Source organism: Symphalangus syndactylus, chromosome 14 (assembly GCF_028878055.3).
Source record: "Symphalangus syndactylus isolate Jambi chromosome 14, NHGRI_mSymSyn1-v2.1_pri, whole genome shotgun sequence".
NCBI classification, from domain to species: domain Eukaryota; kingdom Metazoa; phylum Chordata; class Mammalia; order Primates; family Hylobatidae; genus Symphalangus; species Symphalangus syndactylus.
The window spans coordinates 50051118-50077465 of NC_072436.2; the positions used below are offsets into that span (position 1 = coordinate 50051118).

Genomic DNA, 26348 nt, shown 5'->3' on the forward strand with positions numbered 1-26348 from the left:
CATGGTGGCTGCTCTGCTAGACTCCAGACCTGCTTCCTTACTCTGCGAGCCTGTTTAAGGACTCCCTGTGGCTTCTCTCCCACTCAGACATAGACTGTGAGACTCAGCGTGGTGCTTGAATGAGGGCTGCCGCAGACATGCAGAGGAGCAGCGATGTGGGGTGGAGACTACTCGCTACCTTCTGGGCATGCAGTACACACCTGCCTCCCTAGCCCCCGACACTCGACACTTGACCCTCTGGGACTTGTTAACATGAAAACAGATGATGATGGAGAAACAGCATGAGTGAGTGAATGAGCAAGTGGGTTAATGACCACAGGAGAAGCTCAGCCTCTGACGACAGAGAAGACACGGGTACCTGGCGGACGATTAGAGTGCCCTCCTTGGATGGGGTCATGGCCGGCTCACTTTCTACATCATCATGGACAATCATGGTTTTCACAGATTCCGTTTCACCATTGCTCAAATTCAGAGATGACCTATGGAGACAAAATCCAGAAGTGAAAGGCCTTAATCTCTGGAGTCAAGGAGATCCTGTTTAGGCTTTTCGCCTTCCCAAAATCAAAACATGAGATGAGGCTACCGATATAAAGCCTCCTCCAAAAAAGCAACTGCTTAGCTTTCTCCCTTTAACAAAGAATTTCCTTCCAGTGCCATTTGTTTCTGAGCAAAAACTTAGAATGAATAATTATGGCTAATTAAAGTAGTTATACCAAACTGAAATTTCCCCTGGATCATAATCCTCAAATCAAAAGGAAAAAATAAAGTACACGCTGGGGTGCTGGGGGAAGCACTGACACACGCACACACCAACGAAGAGAAGGGGAAACACAAGGCGGCCTGCTGCTGAATCCACGAGAACTACATAGTAAGTGCTCATGGGGTCACAGAATAGTCTAGGAACAACTAGGTCCCAGTGGAAAGCAGGCTCTGAGAGAATACTCTCATCCGCTCTAAAAGAGACCGGGGACTGACGCTGCTCTGGTGTCCTCTGGTCCTGAGGTGGACTCGTCAGCCCCTTCCTGCTCCACATCGTCGTCCTCCTCATCCGTCGTCCCCGACTCCTCACTGGATGAGGAGTAGTCCGTTACTTTGTGAGGTGGCCGTACATCTTCCACGGCTCGAAGCTCTTTGGCCAATGCAGTCAGATCCTAAAGCAAAGGACAGAAAAGAGAGAGTAAGGCAAGGGGGGCAGGGACAGGAGAAGATGAGAAGTTCTTTAACCATAAATTGCCACAATGTCAGTTTTGTAAGACTTTCATAGTTACCCAGTTTCATAAGAGTGAGCTCCTATGGCTTTTGATAGAAAAGACCAAAGAAAGTCAAGAGAGAGATAAAAAAAAAATAGAAGACACCAAAAAAAGGTGAAAGATGTCATATACAGTTCAAATTCCATGACAATAAAAAAAAAGATCTGCTTATGATAAGCTGATAGTATTATTGTTTTTTAATATGAGGTAAAATTCTAGATCAACAAATGTATATACACAGACTCTTGGGCTTTGCTGTAAGGACATCTCCCTATATGACAAAGTCTTCTTTAGACTTATATAAAAGGTTTTGAGGGATACATTTTTATTTTACTTCAACTTTTATTATTAAAAACTTCAAAGCTGTAAGGTTTAATATTTAATAAATGTTTTTATTTACTAGTTACAGGATATTTATGAAATTTTAGTAATAAATATTAATATTTTACTAAAATCAACATTTTAGGTTTAATATTTTATTAATAAAAGTTGTAAAAACATAACTTCCCTCCCAAAGCTCTTTAAATCAGGCCTATTTAACTAGAGGCTTGCTTTCTGGACTGCCCCCTTTAAAGAAGACTTTGTCATATAGGCATGTGTCTTTACACCAAAGCTCAAGGATCCGTGTATATACATTTGTTGATCTAGAATTTTACCTCATACTGAAGAACAAAAAAACCCAAAAAACTTCAAACCTACATTAAAATGAAAGAGGAGTGAAGTGAGCACTAGGATGCCATTTACATCTCACTTCACCGACTGTTCACAACCTGCCACATTCACGGACAAGTCCGTGACACATGAAGAGACAGTGTGACCCTGAGTGCTCGGGGCAGGAGGCTGTGGGCGTCCCTATCGCCCTCCTTCAAGCCTTACCCACATCACCCTGATCACCCTGTAACACCACCTATGAAAGGGAACATCCGAAAGAAATCAACAGTGGAATTTGTTCAAAAGGCTTCATTTCCCTTTACTCTTCCACATTGAGATACTCTAAGACTCAGTCAATCCACCAAATATAATTTTCAAGAGTGATTACTATTTATACTCCACATTTTCATATAAAACTCCAAATTCATCTTTTTTGGGGAATTTTATGTAAAAGTAATCACTTTTTTAAAAGGCAGTCTATGTAGCTCTTTTTGTCTTTTATTTCTAGCAGTTCCAACTTGGTTTTCTATTTTTTTCATAGTTGAGAATGCTTCTTTTCTTTGAACTTGAGCCTCTGAAATAACAGTGATGGGCTCTGAGTCTTGCTATTAGTATTTCGTGGTTATAGCTGAAGCTTTTTAAACAGTTACTCAAAAAAGCTACATTTAATAACAATACATACAGCAAATGTTATGTTAAAAAACTGGAGTAAAGTTTAAGGTTTTTACATTCTAGAAAAGAACAAGAAGTCAAGCTGAGGAAGAAGCAGCACCGCAGCTCGAATACAAGCTGAGCTGACAGGCGGTCGGAGTGCTGCTCTGAAGCGGAACTTTTCAGAGATGGCGCTTACCACTTCGCCCTTCAGTACAGCGCAGTTTCGTGGAGTCCGAGAAGCCATCGTTGATGAGGAATGCACAGTACAAGGAAGCGCGGGAGAAAGAAGGGGAGAGGGAGAAGTACAGAAATCAGTTCAAGCAGGAAATGAAAATTCTGACAGGCTTAAAATTCCACAAAGTGTGCACAAATACATGGTCAGGTAACATCAGAGGGATTAAAAGAGAAGGGGGAGAAGCAGTCACAACTATTACCCCAGGTACCAAAAAGCAGAAGGTAGGCAACCAGTGAGTTTAAGAAGGTGATTTTTAAAAACTTACTTTAAAAGCCAGTATTGTAAATGCTGAACTCACGAAGAACAAGGTTAATGCCAAGAAAGAGATAAAAAGCCTTTTCTTTCTTTTGTATTTTTTTTTAAAGGATCAGTTTCCTTAGAAGGAAATTTCATTAAATAAGAACTATACTTTGTTCTGCATTATTTTGTAAAGCTGACTGTACACCAAGTGTATGGCTGGAACAACAGAAAAAAGGTTTCACTCACTTCAGACTTTATACAGGGAAAGCAGATGATACCAATGGAAGGGAACAATTATGTCTGGGGTTTAGGTCATTCCTTATAATTCCTCAAATCTGTGAGGGGCCCTCACAGAAAAGACTGCAGTCCTCTCAACCACATATTTTTAATAGAAAGATCTCATTCAAGTCTGAAATAAATAAAACTGATCCTGCACAATCCTTACAGCAGGCTTGAGGGGTCTGAAAACTTCCTTTTTATCTTCAGGTTTTTTCACTGCATTTTCCAGGCGCTGAGAGGGAGAGCCTTCAGACTTGGATGATGCTGTTGGGTTCAAAAGGGACGAGATGGACGGACACATATCAACATATGGATGTGTATTATGAAGCTGCCCTGCCCACCCTGCCCACTCCTGTCTGCCCACTCATGGTAGGCTCTCCACATGCAGGTCTGAATTACAGAGCAGAGGGGGCCCAAGGAGGGCTCCAGCAGCCTTCCTGACTCTTTACTTAAACCCTCCATCATCACACTCACTTTGACACGTTTCACAATATATACCTTGTCATGGTATGTCAATAATACAGTAGACGGAATATTCACTAATCTATTATGAGTACATTAAAATAACCAATATTGATGACAGTATAGGCTCTGGAGCCCAGACCGAAAGAAATGGGTTCAAAACCTAGCTCACACATTAGCCAATTATCTTGGTTAGTTAGTTAATCCCACTAAATTATAAAGCACTCACAGTGCTAGGTATATATAAAGCTCTCAAAATTTAGCTCCTTTATGATTAAAATCAGGATGACTATTATTGTCACTAGCAACCTATGCTAAAACATTGTTTTGTGATGTGCGGCTACATGCAAACCACAGATTAAGACAAACTTCCAATATATGGATCACAGCTCAAAACATTAGCAGGGAAAAAGGAAAGGAAAGGCAGCTTACATCTCACTCTGAAGCGTTCCCCAGAGCCACTCTGAGACCCAGGGTGAGACCCAGGCTGGGATCCTGAGTTGCTGGACCCTGAGGAGCTGCCACTGCCAGGTCTGGGCACCAGCTTCTCCACTCTCTCCCACAGAAGCCTGGGCTCAATACTGCTGTTAGAAAAGAAGAAGAGAGAACAGCTAACGTATCATCTCTAGATGCAGCACCAAATTATAAACATGTGCATGGTGTGCCCATCCAACGTCATTAAAGTGTAGGGAGACGAAAAACAGTCTATAAACAGCATTCAACATTAAATTCACCAAAAGATATAATGACATCGTTCATGGATTTTTATCTATTTTTAGTTTGTATGCTAAGTGATATCCTACCATTAGTAGATCTAAAATTAGTAGATCTAAAATCATCAGGTGTGAGATACAACACTACTGTTCAGTGTAGAAATAGCACCACTTCTGTCACAGCTACAAGTCAGTTATGAAAACACTCCGTATTTGTATAATTATACACAAAACTATATTCTGTTTCTAGGCTGCTGCTCTCACCTGCCTGTCACTGTTCTCAAAAACTGACACTTACAAAGAATAGTCCTTTGTATGGCCTGTTGGAAATGGTACAGAAAGCATGAGCTGGGATGGATTTCCCGCCATGGATGGACCCAAAGCACACATGTGCTAGGTAAAAATTAATGACACAGACTTGGTCAGGGAAGAACACCATAGCCTTCCTGCCATTAGCAGTGCTGAGGATTCTGTGCAGCTTTTGGGCTATCATCTATCTGACACTTCAAGTCAGACCAAGGTTCCATGCGCACAAGGCTAACTTTAGAGGTTCAGTGATGATCAAGATATAAAACATTCAACATAATCATCTTTTCTTCCCTATGATAGTGCTGGTCAATGAAGCTTTCTGTTATGATGAAAATGTTCTATATTTGAGCTGGATAATATCATAGCCACTAGCTACATGTGGCTGTAGAGCTCATGAATATACCCAGTGCACTAAGGAATGAAGTTTCCACTGTATTTCAACTAAATTTAAACTTTAATTTAAATATAAGGAAGCTTCTGTAGCTAATTGTACTGGACAGAGCAGCTCTAGAACCTAAAAAGGATACTATTTGGTGAATTCACTTGTTTACTGCAGACTGTGAAGTCAACCAGTGACTTCTTTAGTAACCTGTTTGTGATTTCTGTTTTATGCCACAGGCCTTACAACGTCCCTTAGATGAAAAGTTCTCCCTGATCACAGTTCTCTCAGAACCTCTTCCCCTTCCTTGCTGCTCCCTCCATTTACTCTTACAGAGAAAAGTAGTTTAAATTTCAGAGTTACTATAATACACATCCGGATTCAAACCCATTTTTTACTACACATCAACTTGATGCCATCCACGTTGACAGATTTTAGGGCAGCTTTTCCTTTTATAACTGATAATCTCTTTGCCCCAGAACGTCTGTGTTTAAGAGCATTTTTATGAAACAGACAATGTAAGGCTGTGGTAGACTGCACAGGAGGCCTGTTCTCAGAGCTCACTTGTCTTTTACCTGGTGGAGTTTCTCTGTCCTGCCTGGCTATTCTGCTGCCCACTGCCCTGCAGTGGGGAATCTCGACGGGACAGAACAGGAGAGCGAGATGTTGTTCTCACAGGAACCTTTAAGTAGAAAATATAGCAATTAAATTATTGAAAACATGAGAAGGAAAAAAAATAATTCCCTACCAAAATATATTTTTAAAGCAGTCCTAATATTTAAAAGCGGTCCTTCCTATCACCTCCACTCCCCACCCCAACTCCTTCCCCGGTCCTACACTGATAAAATCGGAGAGAAAATTTAGTCACAAGCATCCAAGAAGCCAGTACAAACAGCCTTTCTATGCTCCTGTAACATTTAAATGATGTTTGGACTGAAGCTTGGTAGCAGGGACATACAAAGCATTTGCTGAGATAATGTGAGAATCAGGAAAACAAGCTCAAAGAAACCAAACAATGGTCTATAAATGGATCAGCAGGAAGCAAAGACTGGCAGGAAGCAAGAAAATATTCAGAGAAAGCAAATTCCAAATGAGGAAAAATAAATTGACATGGGCTCTTTTGTTTAATTTCACTATTATGTAAACACGAAAACAAAACAAAATCCCCTACATTTAAAAAGAAAATTTTTCTTATAAGACTTTTTCTAAAAATTTTGACATTAATATTGCAAAACTGCATAGCTTCTGTATAAACATATAGAAAAACTGCTAAAATAGATCATGAATTTGTTCAAGAAGGCTATTCTTTGTAGACTTACTCTTACATCATTTTGCTACTTTATTTAGGGTTAACAAAAATAAAACGCTAACTGGCCACTGGCTAAATAAAATTGCCTAACTATGGAACTTTATCCTCACCATTAAAAAGTCCCTTTGAAATTTCAATGCCCCTTTAAATTTGGTAAAGTTGCATACCCATAATTAAAATATATAATCTTTAAAAAAAAATAACAAAAAGGAAAAAAGCAGCACACATCTGTCTTTCTGCTCCTTACCCTTGGAGGCACCTCGTCACTGTCTGATCTAGACCAAGCCTTTTGGGTAGGGTCAGGCGCCTCTGACTTAGAGTCAGAGCTCTGACTGAGCACCTCACTGCGGGAAGGTGGACATGGGTCCTGAGAACGAAGATGGTGGTGTGCAAATTTGGGAGGAGAAGGGTCACTGAAGGAATGGGATCGCGAGACAGGGGAAACATTGTTCTTGAGAGATGCCAGGTGGGACCACTGTACCTTACAAGAAAACAAAACACAAAACATTCAATGCGTTCTGCATAAAACTGGCTTTTCTGGTCAATACCAAATCCAAAGCAGGAACTGGCAGAGGCGGAATACACATCGGGGTGGTACAGTGTTAGGTCAGCCACGCAGTGAAACAGTTACACTTCAAAGTGAAGAAGTGGTCTGGGAACACAGTATGTAGAAAAGAACAAATGTACATTTACAAGGAAAACTCTTTTTAATATCCAGACAAACATTACAGATAGCAGTTAATGTGAAGATTTTTTTTTTTTCCCCACAAAGAGGCTCTCAGAGCCCAAAGGGGGTACGATGTGTTGCATGCACATCCATGTCAAAGCAGAGACTGGAAAGGCAGAGAGAGGCAGAAAAATCATAAGATAAAGCGCACTGCCAAATGTGCAAACCTACCTAGCCATCCTCACATTACCTGCCGTGTCAGATTTTACACCAGACCGAGTAACAAAATGGCACGTTCAACAAGCAAAGACAAACCCCACGTTTTGAGACTATAATATCTCAAGAACAGCTAATTTTTCAAATATACCAACAATTTTTCTTATTTTTCCCAAGTCTACAAACACCCATAACCCAGATATCTCCATATACTTTCATATTAGTGATGAAAATAAAGAATTGTGATTTCTTTAAAAATATTCAATACCATAGATTCCCTGAATTGACTATTATTGGGGTATTCCTTCCACTTGGGAAATTACAAAAATATGACAATTACTTGTCAACTGAGTTTATCTGGTTGCTTCTAAATTGGGAAAATGATCTCTGAAAACATCCATGAAATATTTTCATTAAATTATGTTTTACTGTTCCAAAATGATTGTTCAATATGGCAATTAAAAAAATGATAGCTACATATCTATTACATCAATGTACTTGACAAAAACTGAAAATACTGAATTAATTTGTTCAACCTTTCCAAATACAAGATGTGAAATTAGTTCTGGTGTATGATTTCTACAATATACAGGTGAGATTTGTATAATACCAGATATTGGTATAATCCTAGACTTCTAAAATGTTTAAGATTTTCAGAGGTAAAGCATGTAATTCAAACTATTACCTGAAATTATAATCAAAAATGAGTTTTAAAATAGAGTCCTACACGAGAAAAGTTTCCCCCAAAAAATGAACAGGAAGAGGAAATGGGAGACTCGTTCTAGTTACTACACAAATTCATAACAAATGCAAAAATTAGGTAATTAAGAAACTCCTATTTTCTAAACTATTAGTGGCCAAATAAGATTCTCCATTTATGCCAAGTTTAACTTGCAGTGTGAAAACTTTTAATCTTCAGGCAGTGCAAAGTTGCTGAAGAACACGAGTCCTCAGACCTATTCTAGTAGTCTCTCTTCTCTTCCTGTTTTAATTGTGTCCACTTACCCTCTCCTGCTTTCCTCTTTCCTTTCTATCCTCTCCTCTCTGGAGCTACCCATCTGCTAGCTCTCCTGGGACTCAAGAAACTGCTGGTCCCATGGAAATACCCACTCACCCTCACACAGCCCTGGCCTCAGTCCTAGCTGTTCTTTTTATTTTTTAAGATGGAGTCTCACTCTGTCACTCAGGCTGGCATGCAGTAGCACTATCTCAGCTCACTGCAAGCTGCAACCTCCACTCCTGGGTTCAAGCTATTCTCCTGCCTCAGCCTCCTGAGTAGCTGGGATTACAGGTGCCTGCCACCATGCCCGGCTGATATTTGTATTTTTAGCAGAGATGGGGTTTCGCCATGTTGGCCAGGCTGGTCTCGAACTCCTGACCTCAGGTGATCTGCCTGCCTTGGCCTCCCAAAGTGCTGGGATTTCAGGTGTGTGCCACTGTGCCCCAGCCCTTTTTTTTTTTTTTTTTCCAACTCCTCCATGCTGCAGATCCCACAGTTTCCTGCCACAAGAACATAAACTTTTGTCCCCCACACATGCAAACCAGTGAAAAGTAAACTCGAGCTTAAGAACTTGTTCCTAATATTCTGGATTACAGAGTGGCAAGTGGGAAAATGTCTAAAAGTCAGTAATTTTCAGCAAGAGATTAGGAATCGGCATTTTAAGGATCTCTAAGATCTTTAGCCATGATTTTCGTTGCCTGCTCTCCTCTATGGACAGCACTGTGGGTTCTGCTCCAGCCACAAAGCATCAGCCCAACAGTTCCCCTCACCTAGCCAAGGCTAGAATGCTGCAGCAGACCCAAGGAGAGGTCACAGCCTTTTCCCTGGCCTATTTCAGAGAAATACACACCTAACCCACTAGATCTAAACTTTTTTGGATCTTGAACCCTGTGAGAATCTGATAAAAGGTCATTCCCCCTACCCCCACAAAAAAATACACATTTGAACAAAGACATTTTGCATGCAATTTCAGGGGCGTCATCTAAGGCCCATTCATAGGACTGGCCAAGAGCCAGGGATCACACGGTAAAGCACTTACTTTTAGAATACTTCAAAGAAAATTTCTGGCTCTCCCTCTATGTATTTATAATCCCAGTTCTCTAAAAACTAAACTAAAAGATCTTTGTATTAGAAAAAGGAGGCACTTAACACCTGAGTTAGGGAAGGCAAAAAGTTAGAAGAAATCACTCTAGATACTCTTAATGAGTACACAGAAATCTCAAAAAAAAGAAAAAGAAAGAAAAAGATATTTCCCTATCAACTGAGTCTATGCCTTCTTTTAGCCTAAACTCACTCCTGTTACTCTCTCCTCTTTTTCAATGTGGTGACAAACTAAACTGTAATATTACAGCAGGCCTGTGGCTCAGCGAGCCATTGCATGAGTCTCCTCAACCACAGCAAAGCTGGCTGTCGCTACCTGTGGCTCCGCTGGTCTCTGCAGGGCGGGATGCACAGACTCGGAGTTGCCATTGGAAAAAGACTCTGATCGGGAAGGCACTGGTGGCTCCAATACTCTGCCTGTCTGCTTAGACTGGGCTTCAGGGGAGCTGTGGTTAGTTTTCCTAAATCTATCTTCCACCTGCATCAGAGAATTAGAAGACATAACTCAGTGTTAGTAGGGGAAAAGCAGAAATATCAAAGAAAGTCTAAGTGGAAGAAATCTAAAGGTAAGTTTTCTGTTTTCTTCTGCTACAAGAAAACAGAGGGGCAGCTGGAAAAAAGAAGGTAGATAAAGCAGTGCTAGGATTAGATTCAGGAAAAAGAAAATACTTATGAAGATAAAAATTAGCAAGGCCGTCTCTAAGCTCTCCTCCTTGTTCAGAATTCTAAAACTGTACATGATGATAAAGTAGAAAAAAACTAATCTGTCACAAGCAACTAAACCAACAGAATAAAAAACTATCATCAGAAATCCAGAATGCATTTCACTCCACCAAAAATAAAAGCATTCCAGAACAAACAGAACACTTGTTTCTAGAATCCACTGCCTGCGAGGGCAGACACAGTAGAAGGCTGCCACCACCTGTGGGTTGGGATTCAATACCTCTGGAGGCACACCTGTCGCCCATCTTGCACCCCCGAGCAGTCCCTGCCGCAGCCTACTCTGAGGCTCTGGCTAGCCCTAACGCACACCAATCTAGCAGTGCATCTTGACATCTGCAAAGTCAGAGCCACAGGCACACTTTAGCTTTATACTAGCTTGGGAGAACAGTTCATCAGACCACTCTCTCTCATCCACATTTTTAAGAGTGACTGTGTCATGTAATCTTCTTTCTGTTCAGTTCAGTTTCAAGTTCTTCTGGGATATGTTAACTGAGGCACTCTGGTCCTTTACGGAAAAAGCACCGACTGGATATGAAACCTTGGGCAAGGCCCTCCACTCCTCTGAAACTCAATTTCCTAGTTAGAAAACGAAGAAACCAGATAATTAGCTAACCTCTATGGCCCGTTCTAGAACTCATATGACACAGTTCTGAAGAGCTGCTGTACGACTTTCCAGGGCAATGTCTAAGTGACAAAGGAAAGAGGATACCTCTCGTGCTCGGTCGGCAGGCTCGTAGTGGGCTTTGGGCTCGGGAGCATGGAAGCTTGGCTTGCCCCTTTCCTGCTGCGGTGGTGGCGGCTGCTGCGAGTGCTGCGGGTGCGGCCTCCTATGGTCATGCTGTAGAGACAGGAGATATGCTTGTTCTTGTTGCAACTGCCTCTGGAGCCTCTCTGCCTGCCGGTGCTCCTCCATCTCCCGCCATCGGCACTCCTTGGAGAGGGAGAGGATAACACTAAATCTATGGGACACTGGAGAGCTCGCCTCTTCTCTGGATTTGTTTGGCTTTTAAAAAAAGTGACCATACATTTTCCCTCTGTGTTGTGTAAGAAAGCAAAACGGCTGGGATTTTAAATTGCACATTACCTGTGGAAAAATCTCACAGCTGTTGCTAACCATAATTATTGTTGGACAGAGTAAGAGATAATTCGATTAAATGTGAGTTTTAATGGTATAGATACTAGGTAAAAATCCTGTGGCATGTGCTTTCAACCTACTGCCCGCAGCATTCTAGTGTGTTCACTGAGTGCCAAGTTCTGTTCAAAACCTTGTTGATCTACCAAACAAGAACAATTAACTTATTAAAGAGAAAATAAATAAATAAATAAAGACCATGTTGCAATGTGCCAGCAATAGGACCATAAAATGGGCATCACACTATTTCAGCCTGGCTGCCCACAGCAAAACCAAAATGGTCTGGTGACCACCACAGCTTGCTCGACTTAGGGGACGGATGAAGGAGCCCTGATGCTACAGAATGAAACAGAGGCGGGGCTTTACCAGTAACATGGCCTGCTCCTGGAGCAGCTGCTGCTGAAGGACTTCCAAGTGCCGCTGCTCCTCTTCTAGTTGTCGCCTGATATACTCCTGTCACACAGAAATCACCCAGCAATCAATTTATCCCAAAGAAAAGCATCAGAACCACCTGAATGGAGCACCAAGAACCATTTGCTCCAATCACCTTTAGTGACAATTCACTTAGTGGTAAATACCTAAAGAAAATCTATTGCTAAAGGTTTCTCCAAAAACTTCAAATTGGCCAGTAAGATCTAAGGGGTCTAACAAATGATGATATGCATTCCCATAATATACATGAAGGGATCTAAGAATACTTCTGTTAGAACACAGCTGTTGTATACAAATGCAGAATTTTAAAAGAGTATGCCGTTCCTCTTAAGGTTGGTAAACCCCAGAGAAATCAAGAGTTTAATTAAAAAGGATCAGAGGGTTCTGATTAGTAAACATCTGCTTATTAGTCATTATTTATAACAAGCACGGATCACCAATTTTTGAAACCTAAAACCAAAATCTGCTTAATAATAAAATACAACAAACATGATCCATGCTTTCACTAACAATTCCAAAGGCACCTGGAATGACTACATTCCAGACTTGGGCAACTCTCCTCAAATGAACAGACCCAGGCTCCATGATGAGTTTGTGTGTGTGTGACAGACAGAGACAGACAAGGACAAGCGGAGAGAAAGACAGGAGGAGGCGAGGATGGGGTGGTTTTTCTTTTCAATGAGAAGAGAATGATTCGTCATTATAACAATGAAAACAAGTAAACACATCCCAAATATGTTATGGAGAGGGGTAAAACCCTACTTCAAAGCTGCATGAGTATTATAAAGGACAGGGATACCAGGAAGCCTCAGTCCCTGTTCCACTGAGGACTGGCTCTATGATCCCCAGCATGCTCTAAAGCTCCCCTTTTCTCAGTCTCCATAAGCATCCAAAATCTCCTCTCCCAACCCTCAGGAATTTTTCTAAGGTTCAGACATGAAATCGATATGAAATAACCTTGAAAAGCATAAAACATTTTACAAGCAAAAGAGGCTTCCTTTTTTTGGACAGGGAAAAAAGCTCTAGAAGAGGAATAGACTAAGAAGAACTACGAGGAAACATTTTATCCTGAAATTCAGATTCCCTTTTTAGAGTGCCTACTGCTGACCATCCCCTTGTGTCATGGTGCACACCTTGAAACAAAAATAGCCATCAATATGGGCTGAAGAGAAGTTTTAGTTAACCAATATCTCTGGGAGAATATTGAAATTACAGCATATAAAAATCCTTAGAAATCCTTACTTTACAAAGAAAACTGAGCCAAAAAAGCCAACTGGTGGGGTGTGGGCAGGGGGGTGGGGCGGACTTACTCAGAAGGCTACTGACAAACGTTATCTGGTTCTGACCTGGGATCTACGTCTCGTGTCTATGCCTGACCCTCCATGGTACATGCTATAGCAATACCTACCCTAGCAAGGCTTGTGGCCTTAACCCAACTGTGACTGAGCAAAGGAACCTGACTTCAACTCATTTTCTTTTGTGAACAAAACAGAATTAAATCTTAACTTGAAAGATCAAGTCAGTACACTCATTTGTTTTCTGCCCTCAAACCACAGGACAACTGGAAAAGTCATGTCCTCTCCAAACCACAAAGGTCCTAACATATAGTCAATGAACAAACAATATACAACACACATCTATACAAACATACACACTTATGCCGAAATGAAATGCGTCCTACAGCACTGTTAACATTGGAATTACTATTTCACAATAGAATAGGGAAAAACAGAATAAAACCGATTTTAGAATTTTTTTTTAAAAAGTGGTGCCAAATACTTGCTATTCACAAAATTTAATGACTGCCACTAGAGCATTAAAGATGAATTGCTACCATCACACCCTCCTCTCATGATCGAACTGTAATCATTATTTCTAGGTGATTTAATTCTTAAAAGCTTGAATGTTTTCCTCTTTGCAGCCCCCAGGTATAAACATAAGTGGAATGTTAAAGCACACGTGCTACACAGTTAAGTGGTTGACAATGTCAATTAGGTAACATAAAAAGCGTCACTGAAATTCCTGGGAAAACACCGAGGAGCACGCACACCCAAGGCTTAGGAAGCCCAAGACACATGATTAGCATAAATGACGGCAGCTGAACAGTCACATTTGAAAGTTAACACCATGGTTTATAAGTTTAAAATACAGATACCAAGTACTATTTAAATTGGTCCTCACATACCATTTTTTTCTTTATTCCAAGCTCCTAACAAAGGGATCAATTCAAAGACAGGAAAGGCAAAGAGGCTAAGGGCAATTTGTGTTTGTACAGGTGGTTCAGGAAACAAAAAAAGAATTCTAAATAAAATCATACCTGACATTAATAAAATGCTGCAAATATTATTAAAACCTGATCTTTTTTGGTTGAACGCATCAATGTTAGTTTTTTTAATGTGCCATGTATATAGGGAATTACATGCTGATACATATTACAATATTCACTTAGCCACTGGATATTCAAATATTTCTCGTAAGAAATTTCTTAATGTTCGTTTTCAATTTCATTTAAAAAAAAAAAGTTAATTATCACCCATATATTTGGGGTCCACAGCATTTAAGCCAAGCCTGAGAAGATACATGCAGACATCTTTCAGGTATTATACTATTTAGAGACCACTTAACTGGTTTCAACAGGTTTCTAAAGTGTAATGATTTATAAACCCTTTTTAAGACAACAGACTCAATTTATTGGTGTCATTCCAACTGTGTTTCACCACGTTCATACATCTGAAGTTCTAAGTACATGTGTATGTGTGTACAAGTGTGTATGCATCACATGTGTGTGTACTTTCTAAAAATCCCCCAGCTCTGCAAAGTAACAAACTTCACAAGTGTATGCCTGGTATGTTATCTGTGAACTAACCTGTTCTCTTTCAACTCTCCTCTTTTCTTCTTCTGCCCGTCTCCTCTCCTCTTCTTCTTTGCGCCTTCTCTCCAAATCCTCTAGACGCCTCTTTTCTTCTTGTTCTCTCCTTCGCTGTTCACGTTCCTGCTGCCTTCTAGCTTCACGCTCTCTCCTTTGTTGCTATGTAAGTAAAAATATATAATTATCAGGGATCTTCCCGCCATCTTTCTCATGATGTTATAGTGTGCTGATCAGTCAGTCACAGGTGGACACTAATGAGGTGAGGTTCATGGGCCCCATATCTACTGGCCAATTATTTCCACACTGCCCCTCAGACCCATAAGTAAGGGCTTCCTCATGAATGTTGGTCAAAAGTATTGTGATTCTGTGAATCCTTATAGGGTTTAATTTCATTTTGATAACAATTATTCCCCACTGCTCACTGCACCACAGCAATTAGGGGACAGAAAATTCTTTATTCGTGGAGATCATTAATAGGGTTATGCAGGACCCTTAAGTCAGAAGAAAAATACATTAAGAGAAAGAAATAAAGGGAAATAGAAATACAGCAAAGAAAGACAAAGAATTTAAAAAAGGAAAAAAAGAAGCACACATCAGGAAAATGAGGAACTGACATCAACAAGAATAACTAGGACCACTATTATTAATAAAAGTATCTCAGAAACTGCTACTGAGCAAATGCTTACTACTATGTGCGTGGCACTATGCTAAGTATTTGATATTCCTTTTCCACTTATTTTATCTCATATAATTCTCCTAACAACCCAAGGAAGTCATTATTTCATCCCTGCTTTACAGGAGCGAAAGCAGGTTCAGAAAAGGTAAGTGACTTGCCCAAAGTCACACAGCCAGCAAGCCCCCAGCTGGAAGAGCTGCTCTGCCTCTACGGCCCATACATACTCTTAACCACCCTCTACCCTGCATCCCATCAACAGGTGTAAAAGTTTTTACTGAATCACCAGACTCACTCAGCCTTTCTAAATCCAGACTGGTTATAGAACAGAGCAAGATGACATGCCAGGCACATGATGACAACTCACTCTTCTAGCTCAAGGCTGTCTGCCAGTAAAGCACAAGCTAGACTCTGGACTCTCTGGGATAATAAAAATGTTCTGTCTCTGCACTGCTCCGTAGTCACTAGTCACATGTTGCTAATGAGCACCTGAAATATAGCTAGTATGAATGAAAAACTGAGTTTTTAATTTTGTTGCACTGAAGTTAATTTTAATTTAAATGGCCAAATGTGTCTAGTGGCTACTGGGTAGCAACAACTCTAGAGGATGCACAGCCGTCAAATTTCCCAGACACAGAAAGCCAATAATATTAACACAAACTTTATTTGTGACACTAAAATTAACCATTAAACAAGAAAGCTTAGGGTAAAGCTATCAGGGATATTAGACATATTTATAATGGATATACAAAGTACATATTTATTATAGTTTAAGTATTCCTTCTGGGTCTTCCCACCACTCTCAACTAGTATTTAATCTGAAATCCAACACTTAAAAACGATGCCGTAAGAAATGTAAAGTAGTATCTTTCATCTGGAATAACTGGATAGCAACAATGATTTGGTACTCCAGTCTCTCTCACCTGACTACTATCCCCCCATTATTCTCAGTGAAGTTCTGAGTCTGCTTTTGGTCCTGCCTCTCTCATTATATGGGTTTTCAATAGGGGAAATCTCCTTTTCCCCCATTCTCTGCTCTTCGAATTCAATACACAAAACTCATCAGCTTCCCATGGGTGGACATGGGGTCATAAAATGAATGATGTTCCTGCTCTAGCGTCTAAAAACTACAACTTTAATGGCTATGCCATCTTTATTTATCAAGGTGTTATTACTCATCTCACTTTTTGTTTGTTCCACTGGGTTTCTATGGACCTATCACAAATAATCTATAAAGTGTCTTGCACTACCGTAAGACTCCTTTCAACACGGTTGAAGAAATCAGGTATTCTTTCTTTATTTTTGGATACTGACTGTTTTCCAGTCATCCTATATTTCTGTCCACAAACTTCCCGGGAATCCTTGTCATCTTCTTTCTTACTTTGCTGGAACACATCCTCCAGCAGCTTCTTGAGAAGAGAGAGGAAGAGGCAAAACGAAACAAAACGAAACAAAAAAATCTCTGGGAACTTTGCGAAATTGTTATTTACCCTAACATGCTATACACAATTTCCGCTGAAGAAAATTAACATTCCCTCCGAGTTTCGAAGGCATTGCTATGTCATCTTCTAGTTTCTGATGTTGCTCCTAGAAATTCTGAGACCATTCAGATTCTTGATACTTAGTACAGGACCCATTCCACACTCTTCTACCTGCTCCCAACTTCAGCTTCTAGGATCCTCTTTTCATCCTCAATATTCTAAAGATGATGATGTATGTATACATGTATGTATGTGCACATACACAACAATGTATGTGCCTTTGTGTGAGCCCTTTTTCATTCATGTGCTGGGTATTCAGCGAGGCTTTCAATCCAGAAACTCGTATTTCTTAGTTCTGGAAATTTTGCTTAAATTATTCCTGTATGTTCTTTCTGTAGTATTCACTTCCTAGAACATCTATTAAATAGAAGTTGGACATCCTGGATTGATTCTGTAAGTTTTCCTTTTGTCCTATTATCCACCAACTTGTCTTTTCTCCCCCACTTTCTGGGAGTGTTCATTTAAAAAAAAAAAAAAAAAAAAAACTCAAGAATTCCTTCTTAATTTCTGAGTATTCTTGTTCCATAAATACAGTAGCTTCACTTTCCAAGGATAAGGTCTTGTGTCTGTTCATGTGTATATGTATATATGTAGGCGATGCTTTGCTCTGTTCCCCCACTGTCTCTATATCCTTCAAGTTATCTTTCCTATTTGTTTCCAAATCTCTCATGTTAGAGATTTTTCTCGGTGTCTGGTAATCTTGGCTGTCCATTTACATTTAAGATCCTAAAATGCAAACTATAAGGACTGTATAGACAAATAGCACCTGGCAACTACTTAGCAACAGAGTAAGGTGATTATGATTCACCCTGATCATTTCTCTGGGGCCTTATTTCCTTTGGGCTGGTCAGTTATCTCCAGAGAGAAATCGTCACAATATTCTGGGAATCCTTCCGATATCCTATGGGGTTGAGGAAAGGGTGTATGAAAAAGATACAGCATTTGTAATAAGTGTGTCTGCAACCATTTTGGAAGCTGAGTGAAGTGAGCATGCTTGCAGTCACAATGATTAGTATTTACATTTTCACTTAATGCCCTTGTTTTAGTTCATCTTTCGCCACACACACAGTTTTTTCCATGTTCCCGGTCTCTGTTGTTCACTTTTCCCAGGTAGTATATATCTGCACCTGCTGGGGGCAAGGGATGCTCAGTACAGAAGCTGCACAAGACAGGGCAGTCTAACTGTGCATGTTCGTACGTGTGCATACTCTCTCTGTATATATGTACATATGTCAACATAATTACATTTTATTCAATTAATAAAAATGTATAAATTTAATTCAAAATACACTATCAAAGAAAAAATAGCAAGCAAACAACATCTTACAAACAGGATATGCTATATAAAAAGTTCAACTGTCAACTGAAACCTTCTGAGAGGCTTTTTCTTTTTAAATTTCAGGTGATACTACCATACCTTTGGTTACTAGATCAACACAAAAGAGACTCTAAACGTCTTGAAAGCAGGAACCATGTCTTATCTCTTTTTTTTCCCCTATAGTAAATATCACACATTACCTTCAGAAGATAAATTCAATACTTTTTATATTTGAATCTAACCTTTATACCTAGCATATGACATCCAAAACAGAAACTGCTGTGAATTTACCCAACACTTAGCATTTAGAGTGATGACAGACTCAGGAATCCATTCAGATCTCTAGGTCCTACGAAATCCAATCAAATCCTAAGGCAATCCTTTCAAGATCACCAAGTAAGAGCACAAAGTCTTGAGATTTAATTATTACTCTGGGTAGTGCCTCATACTAAAAAAAAAAAACAAAAAACAAAAAGCAAAAAAACCACCTCCTTTATGCCTCCAGATATTGTATAAGGTCCTCTAAAGTACTCACTCTAAGGTACCTCTGGTACTCAAATTAGAGCTCTCAAGCCCAGTGGTTCATTTTCACATAGGCTTAAATTTGAATGAGCCCTTCCTTTCCAGAGATACACACAAGACTACAAACAACTAATCCATCTATTTGAGAAATACTTGTTAAGCACCACAGATATACAAAGATGAATTAGAAACAGCTCCTGTCCTTCAAATCTTGCAGGTCAGGTAAGTCACATACCTTTAAAAAAAACGTAGAAGACAATGTGGAAAGTGGTAAATCTCCCAAGACTATCCCACTAAGCAAGTCCTGGTTAGTGAGACCAAATAGTTAAGAACAATAGCTAAGGCAAAAAAAAAAAAAAAAAAAAAAAGGACAGTTACCGACTTCTCTTCCACATTATATTCTAATAGTTGAAGTGGTAAACTAGATGGAGAGCAAGAATTTAAACTACCAACCATAAAAACCACTACATTCAGAATAGGCCCTCAATTTGGAGGTAACTGGGGGCACTAAGAGGAATCATTAAAAAATTAAGAAAGCCCTTAATATCTTAATATGTAATGTGAAAAGCTGGCCTTTTGCATTAGAACTTCAACAGAAAATATCAAAAACTGAAACATACACAGCATCAACAAAATAACATCGGTCTGTACTGTTAACCTTATGCTTATGATTGCAAATAAAGCCCAGGGAATTTTAACGAACATGCTTCTTCAGGCTTACCCAACTAAGAATGATAAACATGATACAATCTTTTGAAGCTTTTACAAACTGATGTAATTTATTTTCTTAAATTATCCTTTCTTTAAAAACAAAATCAAACAGACAGAAAAACTGTGTGATGTCCTAACGTGATCATCAAATCTCTCAAACTATACAGATTTTATTACTTAAATTTTCCCAAGCGTGCCTAAGTAAATATATACTTTTCCAACTAAGCTTTAATTATCTAAGTTCCTATTCTAGTTTGGTATTTAAAAGCAAAGCTTTCATCTCACAATTCTAAAAACTTTTCTAAATAGAATTATACTAGTAATAGTGAGATCTAGTTAAATACACTCCACTGGATTTATTGGCTTCAGTGGAAACTAATATATTTTGATAAACCAGTTAATTCTTTGGACTCTGCTATTTCCAAGAACTTCTGTGGTCATATTACTACACAGATATACCATCAACCCTTGACTTTTTTTATTTGCAAGTTCTGATGAAGCTACAGTGGAGAACTATTCGTTTCTTCCCCATCTTTAGGTAATAAATCACGTATGAGGAATTAAACTCGCTACAAAATTTAACTGCAAATATAACCAAACACCAGACTGGGATGCCAAGAGAATATTTAAGAACTTGTAAGGAGTTCTTAAAAGCAAGCCAGCCACCTTCTGCATACCGACTGAGCTGCTAGCTTGACAGAAAGCAAGGCCTTAGCTGTAGGGGCACTGGCATGCCAGGACACTATGATTACTGTGTATATTAAAGCTGGAACTATTTTTTTAAGAAAAGTAGCATGTGCTAACATGTACTCCTAATGTTAGATACTAATGGCTTGCAAAACAAAGACCTTTTCTGTAGGAAAGGAGGAGTGAGAAAATGGTTGTTATTTCTTTAAAATACATGGCAACTGCTGGAAGGTGCTTCAGAGTAAACGAGTTTACTGCCTTCCTTCTAAATTTCAGAACCAAAGAAACGCATAATGCATGCATGGCACAGTTTATTAATTTTTTACTAAGAAACTTTTATGTTTTCCTAGTGTTACAATTTAATATCAATACTAATCCCATTTCACACAGAGTTTTTTTTCTCTTGCTTCCCTTTGTTTTTAATGTCTTCTACTTCCACCGCCCCTCTAAAATTTAACTTTGAGATTTGTAGAAATCACTTTGGGATTTTGTAGGAATGACAGAAATAAATGTTACTCTGTGTCCTCTTGGTGTAAGAAAGGCTAAAAGAAACTGCTGGTGCTCACACTAACATTTACCCTCAGTTGAGAAAGCAGACTTTCCAAAATCACAAAGTGACAACTGAGAGTCCAGGGGTAAAGGCTCTGAAAGGAAAGATAAGAATTTTTTTTAAATACCAGCTAAAAGACTCTGAGATAGGAAAGACCTGAATATCCTATCAGTACTGTTCAAGAATAGAAAGAGAATTACAAGTGGCAGAAAACGAATCAGGTTTTCTCCAGGACACCATCTTGTTTAATATTTTTATTTTCTTTTACTCTTCTTTTATTTTTTTATTAAACAGAGATGGGGTCTTGCTATATTCCCAAGCTCATCTCAAACTCCTGGGCTTAAGTGAGCATCCCATCTCGACCTCCCAAAGTGGCTGGGATTACAGGTGTAAGCCATCATGCCCAGACTATTTTTATTAAACTTAGACAAAGAACAAAGAAAACATGCTAACCAAATGTGTGAATGTCATGAAAGTACAGAGAACAGACAGATGATGCCAAATCATGATTCAATTAAAAAAAAAAAAAAGAGCACAAAACTATTGGGATAAAATGACGCCACAATTAAGTAAGCTTCATTTTTCCTAAAAAGCAAATAAATACTAGATGGAAGAAAAGGTTGGCTTGGGAAGAAAATGCAAAAAAAAATTTAGCTAGACCCAAAGTCTTTTATAAGCCAAAGGTGTGATGATGCTCTAAATAGGAAAAGTAGTATTAAAACTTTTTGGCTGGGTGCAGTGGCTCGTGCCTGTAATTCCAGCATTTTGGGAGGCTGAGGCAGGTGGATTGCTTGAGCCCAGGAGTTAGAGACAAGCCTGGCCAACAATGGTGAAACCCCATCTCTACAAAACAAAAAATACAAAAATTAGCCTAGTGTGCTGGCGCATGCCTGTAGACCCAGCTACTAGAGAGGTAGAGCCAGGAGGATCACTTGAGCCCAGGTGGCAGAGGGTGCAGTGAGCAGTGAGCTGAGATTGCACCACTGCACTCCAGCCTGGGTGACACAGCAAAACCCTGTCTCCAAAACAAAACACCTTTTTGAGGGAGGAAGAAAATTATCCTTTTCTGAATCTCGATAATTCACTTAGAGTAAACTGACAAAATATGAGTGTACCCAGAAGAGAAGGACCCAGGGAGCACAGTCACACACACGAAGAGCAGCGGGGAGGGGCAGGGAAGAAGTGCTGAGACTCTCAGTACGAACTTGGCTGCATGAGCTCAGCATTCTCCCCTTTTCCTTCTTGGAAGCATCCAAACAAAACAAAAACCTCATTTTCAGCAAAACTGGGAGACAAACTGCAAAAGAGCTGCAAGGACTTCCAAAGGAGATCCAGTTCACACAGGAGACGAGGAGGCAGAGAAGCAAAGGAGGGCGATACCAGCAGCAGCAGTTATCAGAGGGCACCAAGGGAGATGGAAGGTGGGAGTGTATATATTTCTTAAAGATGAAGGACCTATGAAGGGCAAAAGCACCCTCCCTCACCTGCAAAAAGGGTGCAGAGACAGGAGTATGTGGATGGCAGGAGAAATCCCCAACCCCAGTGGGCCTGATTTTGTGGCATCTGCACTGTGTTTGCCCACAGCCTTTACTTTCTGGATCACGTTTTGCCAGTCTGCTGATAGATAACAGTTATCTCCTTTCAGTTTTAATATCTTATGAGTGAGGCTGACCATCTTTACTTACTTTGTTCATAAAGTAATCTCTGTTCCTCAAACAGTTCTGACTAAATCCTTATTGCCAATAAAGGGCTACGAACCAATTATGGCTCAAATAGCCCTCTGTATCCACAGCTTCCACATTCACATGGATTCGACCAACCTTGGGTCAAAAAATATTTGAAAACACTGCATCTGTACAAACTTTTTTGGTCATTATTCCCTAAATAATACAGTATAACAGGTATTTGCATGGCATTTACATTGTACTTGGTATTAAGTAATCCAGAGATGATATAAAGTACAGTCATGTGTTGCTTAACAACAGTGATATGTTCCTAGAAATGGCGTCGTTAGGTGATTTCTTCCTTGTATGAACATCATATAGTGTGCACACACAAACCTAGACGGTACAGCCTATCACACACCTAGGCCATATGGTGTAGCCTATTACTCCTAGGCTACAAACCTGCACAGCATGGTACTATACTGAATATGCTAAGTAACTGCAATACAATGGTAAGTAGTTGTGTATCTAAACACAAAAAACGTACAGTAAAAACATGCTATAAAAGATTACAAATGCTATCTCACCATGAATAGAGCTTGAGGGGCTGGAGGTTGCTCTGGGTGAGTCAGTGAGTGAGTGGTGAGTGAGTATGAAGACTTTGGACATTAGTGTACACTACTGTAGCCTTCATAAACACTGTGCATTCAGGCCATACTAAATTTATTTTAAAATGTTTTTCTTTCTTCAATATTAAATTAATCTTAATGTAATTTTTTCGTACTTTAACTTTTAAATTTTATTCTTTTGAGTTTAATACACAAACGTTTCATATAAATCTGTACAAAATATTTTCTTTCTTTAAATTTCTGTCCTATAAACTTTTTCCTAATTAAAATTTTTTAGCTTTAAAAATGTTTTTGTTAAAAAGTAACACACAAACATACACAATAGTCTAGGCCTACACAAGGTGAGGATCCTCAATATCAGTATCTTCTCCCTCTACATCTTGTCCCACTGGAGGGTCTTCAAGGGCAAATAACATACATAAAGCTGTCAGCGGTCATCTCCTATGATCACAATACCTTCTTCTGGAATTCTCCTGAAGGACCTGCCTAAGGCTCTTTTGCAGTTAACTTGGTTTTTAATATGCGGAAGGAGTACACTCTAAAATAATGATTAAAAAGTATAATAAATACATAAACCCAGTAACATATACTGTATATAATTGTATGTGCTATACTTTTATACAACCAGCAGTGCAATACATGAGTTTACACCAGCATCACCACAATCACGAGTAACAGGTTGCGCTACAACACATTACACGTTACAATGGCTATGATGTCACTAGGCAATAGGAATTTTTCAGCTCCATGATAATCTTATGGGACCACCATCATACATGTAGTCAGTTGTTGACCAAAACGTTGTTATACAACATATGACTATATATGGAAGCAGTGCACAGGTTATATGCAAATAGTAGGCCACTTTATATCAGGGGCTTGGGCATCTGCAGTTCTGGTATCCATGGGAAGTCCTAGAACCAAACCCCCAAATATGGGATCACTCTATTCCCAAATTACCTTCCTCGGACCTGGAGTGTAAATAAAGCTTAATTACCCAGGCTAGTAACAAGCAGCTAGCTGACCAAAAATCCAAACCAGTGGAATTCTACTCATGTGACTTTTCCCATTCCAGTATTTTCTTAATCTTTCCTAATTAAGAAGCTCAAAGAGATGACCCTGAGTTTGAACATACACTGAAAATCCATAATGCGCTAATCAAAACATGTCAAGTACAAAATTCTTGTTTTCACAGACATTCACTAGCATCTACTTAGCTTATAAAACAAAATGACTTTAAAATTTCAGCTCTTCCCTGTGAGCCATTGCTCACCTTCGCCTTCTACCATCACTCACCTACACCACCTACCACATGCAGAGGCTGGATAATGGATACTCATCTCACTAGTGACAGCCTGAAAGACATTTCCAGTGCCTGTGTTACAAATGAGTGCTAACTTGATCTGGTCCTTGGCACTTCAAGTTATAAACCACCAAAGTAATCTATGCCACCTGCTTAAGGAAAGTACAGGCCAAGATCAAAAAAAGACAGTGGAAAACAAAACTTCAAGAAACAACTAGAAACAGCCAGAGTCTGAAAACTCAAGCATTCTAATATAGTAAATACAGTCAATATGCAACTTGAACAGATCTCTGAACTCATTCAAGATTTATTACGTTCAAAGAACATTGAAAAGAGTCTTAACGAAAAGACTACAAGGAATTTGCAAATTAGCTACAAAAAGCATTATATAAGCAGCAAAGTTGTCCCTACTACAGAGGAACGTATGTCCTGTTTTCTTCTAAAAGTCCTAGCTGAATATTTGCAGGCTCCTTAGTTCAGCAGGCACGATTTTTCTAAACAAGCGGCAAATTATAAAGAGTTTTCAGAATCCAGACTACAAATACACAAAGTGTATGAAAGATTCCATGCCAAAATGTGCTGTTAAATTAGTAGGATAATATTTAATAGCATGTGTTGCTACTTAATAGGTTAAATTCCACTGGATAATATCAATACAGGGCTTTACTGTTGTTGGGCCATTTTTCTGGGGGAAAAAAGGTAAAACAATAATGTCTGTGAATTAAATAAAAACAGAAATGATAATGAATGAGAAATTTGGACCTGTGAGGTATGCAGCAGGAGTCAGTCAAGAAAAGAAAATCAAAAGACTCTTCTGACCCCCAGGTGAAATAGCCATGTTTTGGTCAATAATGAACTGCATATACAATGGTGGTCCCATGAAATTATAATATCATATTTTTACCATACTTCTTCTATGTTTACATATACGAATACTTACCATTGTGTTACAACTGCCTACAGTATTAGGCACAGTAACATGCTGTACAGGTTTGTAGCCTAGGAGCAAGAGGCCACACCACAGTCTAGGTGCATAGTAGGCTGTACCATCTAGGTCTGTGTAGGTACACTCTATGATGTTCCCACAAATGACGGATCACCTAATGATGCATTTCTCAGAATGTATCCCCATCATTAAGCGACCCATGACTGTATAGGGAAATAATATATTTCTGTGCATTAAAAACGTGAAAGCTGTAAGGTAACCATATTACCAGTGTTAGTAATATTAATGAGTTAAATGAGCAGGTGGTGTAAAATGTACTTCTCCACCAGCGGACACTACAACTTCCAGGTTCAAATTGTTTTCTGCATCCCTTAGTGTGTGTGTATGTGCGTGTGTGTGTGTGTGTGTGTGTGTTTGGCTTAAACCAGTAAAAATTTATTTTCTGACAGTTCTGGATGCTGGAACTCTGATATCAAGGTGTGAGCAAGGCCATGTTCTCTCTGAAGGCTCTACGGAAGGGTCCTTCTTTGCCTCTTCCTAGCTTAGGTGGTTGCAGGCAATACTGGGCCTTCCTTGACTTGTAGACCATCATTCCCATCTTGCCTCCCTTGCCACGCGGCACTCTTACTGTGTTTCTGCCTCTATGTCCAAACCTTATCCTTTTTTTTTTCTTTAATTTTATTTTACTTTAAGTTCTGGGATACATTGCAGAACTTGGTTTGTTACATAGGTAAACGTGTGCCATGGTGGTTTGCTGCACCTGTCAACCCGTCACCTAGGTATTAAGCCCTGCACGCATTAGCCATTTGTCCTCATCTGCATCCCCTACTCGAGTATACCTAAGGTTAAAGCATTTAGAAAAAAAAAAAAAACTTTCATCTGAAAAAGTCTGAAGTTTCAGAAAAATATGCACATACAAACTGGGACCCAGAGGCTGAGAGTAGAAAAGCAATCAGGTCAATCCTGAGCAAGCCAAATTAAACCATAATGCAAAGACTTCACAAAACTGGTCTGATGCCATCTTTGGGACACCTGCTCTGCATCTAACACAGTATGTTGATGAGTAACTGTGGGGCAGATCCTTAAAGTTTTCACAAGGAAGGAAAACATTTCTAAGGCCTCAAGGAATGTGAAGGCCTGCCAGTCCAAAGCGTAAGCTTTCTTTCACAAGTTATGTAAACAG

At 39.5% G+C, this 26348-nt stretch overlaps 1 protein-coding gene across 50 annotated transcripts in view; it reads right to left on the reverse strand.

Annotated features, from left to right (window-relative positions):
- Positions 1–26348, reverse strand: part of MAP4K4 (mitogen-activated protein kinase kinase kinase kinase 4) — a 197225-nt gene that overhangs the window by 23942 nt on the left and 146935 nt on the right. For 5 of the 50 annotated variants that reach the window (XM_055243532.2, XM_055243549.2, XM_063616784.1 and 2 more), the window contains 9 exons: positions 14619–14780; positions 11687–11773; positions 10898–11026; positions 9782–9943; positions 5748–5854; positions 4204–4355; positions 3476–3573; positions 976–1151; positions 359–479 (listed from right to left, as the gene is read on the reverse strand). In XM_055243532.2, the coding sequence (XP_055099507.1) occupies positions 359–479; positions 976–1151; positions 3476–3573; positions 4204–4355; positions 5748–5854; positions 9782–9943; positions 10898–11026; positions 11687–11773; positions 14619–14780 (1194 nt within the window). Of the gene's footprint in view, positions 1–358; positions 480–975; positions 1152–3466; positions 3574–4203; positions 4356–5747; positions 5855–6728; positions 6963–9781; positions 9944–10897; positions 11120–11686; positions 11774–14618; positions 14781–26348 lie in introns of all 50 variants that reach the window. The other 45 variants (XM_055243537.2, XM_055243553.2, XM_063616786.1 and 42 more) reach the window with 20 other exon arrangements.